This window comes from Rhagoletis zephyria, unplaced genomic scaffold (assembly GCF_001687245.7).
Source record: "Rhagoletis zephyria isolate East Lansing unplaced genomic scaffold, Rhagoletis_zephyria_1.1 Rzeph_scaffold_00984, whole genome shotgun sequence".
Lineage (NCBI taxonomy): Eukaryota > Metazoa > Arthropoda > Insecta > Diptera > Tephritidae > Rhagoletis > Rhagoletis zephyria.
Genome location: NW_016158068.1, coordinates 7699 through 13452, shown reverse-complemented (window position 1 = coordinate 13452; position 5754 = coordinate 7699). Strand labels below are relative to the sequence as shown.

The 5754-nt window shown below is 35.4% G+C and overlaps 1 protein-coding gene across 2 annotated transcripts in view; it reads left to right on the top strand.

The window, feature by feature from the left end:
* The window catches only part of LOC108362307 (glutamate receptor ionotropic, kainate 3-like), a 114678-nt gene extending 111353 nt beyond the window's left edge, over positions 1-3325 (top strand). The window contains exons 6-7 of one of the 2 annotated variants that reach the window (XM_017615243.1): positions 2746-2858; positions 2930-3325. In XM_017615243.1, coding sequence (XP_017470732.1) covers positions 2746-2858; positions 2930-3029 — 213 coding nt within the window. In that variant the 3' untranslated portion in view covers positions 3030-3325. Of the gene's footprint in view, positions 1-2745; positions 2863-2929 lie in introns of both variants that reach the window. The other variant, XM_017615242.1, reaches the window with a different exon arrangement.
* Positions 3326-5754: the final 2429 nt, after the last annotated feature.

Here is a 5754-nt window from a genome sequence, read left to right as displayed (position 1 = left end):
AACAGAGGAAGAGGAAGGCCTCCTCTGCGTTGGAAAGACCAGGTGGAGAAGGACTTGGCTTCACTTGGCATTTTCAATTGGCGTCAGTTAGCACAGAAGAGAAATGAGGCGGTGCTTAGGCGGTTACAGCGCCAAATAAGAAGAAGAAGACTAAATACCTAAGTAAATAGTACTTTGGTATTTACAACAACACAAAATACCTAAATACTTTTGTACTTAGTACTTAATACTTAGTAAATACAATTTTGCCCATCACTGCTTTAAACTAAAGTTAAATCGTTAGTAGATAAGTTAACAGCCCTAACACTTTTACACTATGTATGTATAAAAACGTAAGGAACATAAAATACATATATGTATATATATCAGTCTTTCTTAGTTTACAAATTCATCTCTTACATAAATGCAAAAAAATGAGATGAAATTAAGCATATACAACTTTTTCATGCCAAGTATGAATAAATTCTCCAGGGGGCTAAAAACAAAGACTAGGGGAAATTTTTAATTTATGTGGTCAAAAAAAGTATGTGGTTGCTAAATCTTGCCACCAAAGGGCTAAAACGGCAACACTGCATATATCATATATGCGTATCTCAAAAACTACTTGACCGATCTCGACCAAATTTGATATACACATTGAGCTTGAACCTTGGAATCTTTTCAAAACTTGTTCGACTTTTAAAATCGGATTTAAAAGAGTCAAGCTATCAATATATAAGTGCATCAAGTACGAAAATAACGGTTTTTTTTTTGGATAAAAAAATGGAGGATTCAGGAACTATACAGAACCTATTTTCATGTTATACTCGACCATACCTACAACCTACACTAGGTTTTGTTTCATGACTTTTTTTTGTAGCACCGTGTTATCTTATCTTACTTATATTATAAATGTGAAAGTTTGTATGTTTGGATGTTTGGGAAATCATCACGCGGAAACGACTGAACGGATTTGCATGAAATTTGGTACGCAGATAGCCTATGGGGCAGGTTGGTTAATAGGCTATTTTTTTATGCAGGAACGAATGAATGGATTTGCATGAAAATTTGCACACGGGTAGCTTATGACCTAGATTGGAAAATAGGCTACTTTTCTTAAGAGTTGCCACCTGTTAAAAAAGTTTCATTAAATTAATACGCGGAAACGCCTAAACGGATTTGCATGAAATTTTGCACACAGATAGCTTATGACCTAGGTTAGAAAGTAGGCTACTTTTTTAGGAGTTGCCACCTGTTAGAAATGTTTAATTTAATTAATACGCGGAAATTAGTGAACTGATTTGCATGGAGGTTTTCACACGGAGAGCTTATGAGCTAGGTTGAAAAATAGGCTACCTCTTTTAAGAGTTACCACCTGCTAAAAAAGTTTAATTAAATTAATACGCGGAAAAGTCTGAACGGATTTGCATGAAATTTTGCAAGCAGATAGCTTATGACCTACAGTGGCAAATAGGCTAATTTTTTGCCACCTGTTAAAAAAGTTTTAATTAAATTAATACGCAGAAACGACTGAACAGATTTGCATGGCATTTCGCACAGAGATAGCTTATGACCCATGTTGGAAAATAGGCTACTATTTTAAGAGTTATCACGTATTAGGAAGGTTTAATTAAATTAATACGAGTAAATGACTGAACTGATTTGCATGAAAGTTTGCACACAGATAGCTTATGACATACACTGGAAAATAGGCTACTTTTTTAAGAATTGCCACCTGTTTGAAAATGAAATTTTGCTCAAAGATGGTTTATGACCTGGACTGAAAAATAGGCTACTTCCTTAACCGGGTTTCCGATCAGAACGAAATTTAGTACACTTACTACGGATTTCGGAAGGATGGTCTTAGACTGAAAGTAAGTCCGATAACTCAAGGCCCCTCCCACACAAATTTGAATTTTCATATTACATACATATCTCTGGAAGTATTTGTGGGAGAGAACTGAAACTTGGTATAGTGATATGTATGTGAAATCAATGTTGGCATTAATCGATTGATGTTTTAATTAGTTAGTAAATTTGACTAAATTTAATCTGGTGTGCATTTTCATTAAGATATATACCAACAAACGTTTTACAAACTAGGTTTGTAAAAGATCCCAGTTTATGTATTACTAATAACAATAATTATATTTTTGTTTATATTATGTCCTTTTTATAAGCGTAAAACACAAAATAATTACTATAACTGGTGTTTGGTTTCAGACTCGGACAAACTAGCCAAATTAATCAGATTTTATTTTTAATTGGATTAACGATTAATGTTTTAAATTATTTAAACGTAATCGCAGCCACCGATTAAAGATTAAAAAAATGTTATCATTAATCGTACAGCTGATTACNACATACAAATATACCTGATTGTGTTTCTTTGAAGGTCATCAGATCTTCACAGCTCTTTCGAATTCCAAAAATGAGATGTCAAATTAAAGAACTAAGCACTTTTTTAGCGGCACATTGTGATTTCAAATCTGATGAAATGAAAAACCGACACCACGCGAGACCTCTCTTTATTCAGAAAATGCTGGATGCAATTAGGCATACGGACCGCTTATAACTCTAACTACTTAAATCAAATTTTGCCCATTTAACGCCTTGCGGTTTCACTAGTTATTTTTAGTTTCACTAGTTATTTTTAAGTTATTTTTAGTGCCTCTAAACAAAACAACTATCTGTACATTTGTTAGTTAGGAGATAATTTAATGAAATAAAGTTTTTAACCATTCATTCCTTTTTATGAACTCTCAGCACTTGTTCCTTACCAATTTGGAGACGCATACCGCAAGTTTGGAAGAGTTACGGGATAACGTTACATTCTCTGCTAACATCACAGCGGCCCGTTTGAGGCTAAATGGAAATTTGTATGTAAGTTGAAAAATACAAACGGTTTAACGAAATTGCTTAACACAAATAAAAATATTTAACCAAACAGAACACTAATGCATGGCAACGAGCTTCTCAGTACGGTATCGATTCTTTCTCCGCCCAGAGAGTTCGGCCACTCCTTCAAGATTTGCTATTTGACGCTGTAAACGTCTTCGCGAATGCGATACGAAATGTAAGCTATAGCTACCAGATACGGACACCTCGCGTGCATTGCGACTTCAGCGAGTATGGCGGCGTACAATCATGGGCTATGGGGCGCTATATCTATCGCGTGATGCGAGCGGTAATTTGTTTTCGCCTATCAACACTTCACTTCCTTTTTTACACACATAGTTACAGTTGCCACTTTCGGTACTATGGTACCCAAATTGGTACTTGTTTTCGTCAGCGGTACATTGGTGCCGTTTTCAGTAAAATAGTAATTTATTAGTCCTTTAAATAACTTTTGTTTCCTTTTATTTTATTAACCCAAATTATCCCAGATTAACTTGTTTTGCTTGTTTCTATATACAGGGTAAAAGCAGCTTTAAAGTAAAAGAATAAATATTACTAAAACTTTGGGAGTAGTATAGTTCGTCCGATATCGGCCGTTGCCATATGGCTAGGGATGTTGCGATACTACTGATATAATTTAGGTAACTATACTTTGGTTTCGACATTGGGTAAATCGGTATTCGGTACTAGGGAGACGATACTATTGATAGCAATATGGGTATTTTCTTTCATATCAATATCATCTACATACAAGCCATATTGTTCCTAGAATTCTGTTTAAGTATATTTGCTGATTAGTGACTATGTTATCGTTTGGGCGATATTTTACTTCCTATGCCCATTTGATACTAGTATGGCATCGTGATGTATTCAAACCGTGTAAACACAGTACATATACAGTGTAACGACATTGATTTTTTATTTATGTTTTTTTGCTTTTACGCCGAAAAGTAAAGTATGGAATCACATTACCAAAACTGACAAAAGCTCGTTTAAGTGCAACGTCTGTTTGAACATAGAACAAATAAAAAAAGAAGGATTTACTGATTTTCTGATGAAATCAAGCTATTTTTACCCGACTTCCAAAAAAGGAGGAGGTTATCAGTTCGTCGAAATATTTTTTATTTTATTTTTTTTATGTATGTTACCGCATAACTTTGGACCACGTCAACCGATTTCGATAATTCTTTTTGCATCGGAAAGGTCTCAGAGGTGGTTCCATACTAATCTCGTTTAGATCCGATCATTGGATCATGAAATATATAGAGATATATATATTTTTTTTTAAGTCGGTTTTCTTTTTTGCTAAGAATTACTTGTTTATATTTTGTTTATTACACACTGAAGTTGTTAAAGATTTCTTATCAATTTTTATTAACTGCATCATTCATATTATGTCAAAAATTTTTTGTATCAAAAGGATAAAATATCGATATTTTACTTCCGATACCAATACCAATATTTGTATCGATACTTAGCTTCTGATACATCATTTGATACTGGTATCGATACTTTTATGGTATCGCAACATCCCTACATAAGGCAACGCGGAGCGTATTTCAAATGGATTTTTAGAAGACATTATTTATTTATAAGGTTTAATTTATCTATGCATGTATATTCTACGTTCAAATCAGATGCAGAAGCTAATTTTTGGTATGAAAAGTAGCAAATCATTTCAAACATAAACCCACATCACATTTTACACAGACTACTCGTCCTATAGTTTTACATCCTTCACAAGCACAACGAAGTTTTTTGTCAATTTGAATGGGTAAGTGGTGTAGTCCCAAGAAGATATAAGGTGCCCACGGCTAGGTAAAATCGAGCTGTAAATTAAAGACCACACAAACATTTGGGAGTAGCCTTGGATAGTAAGCTGATGTGGAAGCGCAATGTTGAGGAAAGGGAGGATAAGGCCAGTGACGCCCTTTATGCAAGTAAAATAATGCTGGGAGTCACTTGGGGTCAATCACCTGCCCTGATGCATTGGTGCTACACAGCAATAATCAAACCAATACTGCTTTACTGGAATGCCGAAAAAAAGTCCCCATACCTCGGTCCAATGGAAAAGAGTCAGCACCTCGCGTCACTGTGTCAAAGAAAGATTGCAGAGTTATAACCGGATTGCTTACGGGGCATATCCTGACGGCTGCTCGTGCACAAAAAATGGGTATCACTAGCGTGGACAGGTGCAGGAGGTGTCGTGAGCGGGAGACAGGAAATGGTTTAGGCATCTTCTCTGCCGTCGTCCTGAAATGTTAAAAACATGATTAAAATACTTGAGAGCCTACAAATTCGAGAAGTTAGAGGACATTTCAAAAGTAGAGCTGAAATTTGCACTGAAAGTCGCAAAGAGTTTACATCCTTTGTGATGTCTACTTTACGCTTAAAAATGAGCAACTGGCAACACTAAAGACCTACCGGTTTATGTGCGGCTCAACGCCGGCCAGATTAACTTAGCCTAACCTAGCAATTAGTTAACGTATGCATTTTTAAGTAAACGGTTTTGGTTTTACACCCTCTCACACATTATACTAGAGTTCACTCTTTGATGCGAAAATGTGTGCGTTTGAGCGAAAGTGCGAAAATCGGCAGTTTTTTACAACAAACATATCGCACCGTTGTGGAGTCGTTTTGCACAAACGCACAGCAAAGCAACAAAACAAAGGCTAATTTTTGCATTTCGCATTTTCGTATCACAGAGTGAACTGCCTTTATGTATTTTGATAGTAGATAAAAAGGGGGACAGTTCACATTACACCCCGTGTTGCCGTATGGCAACGGGCTTAAAAAACACTTAAATTATCTAACATGCATGGTTTTATGTAAAGTCATTCGTAACAACCAAAAATATAATTTGTTTTTTTAGAGTGT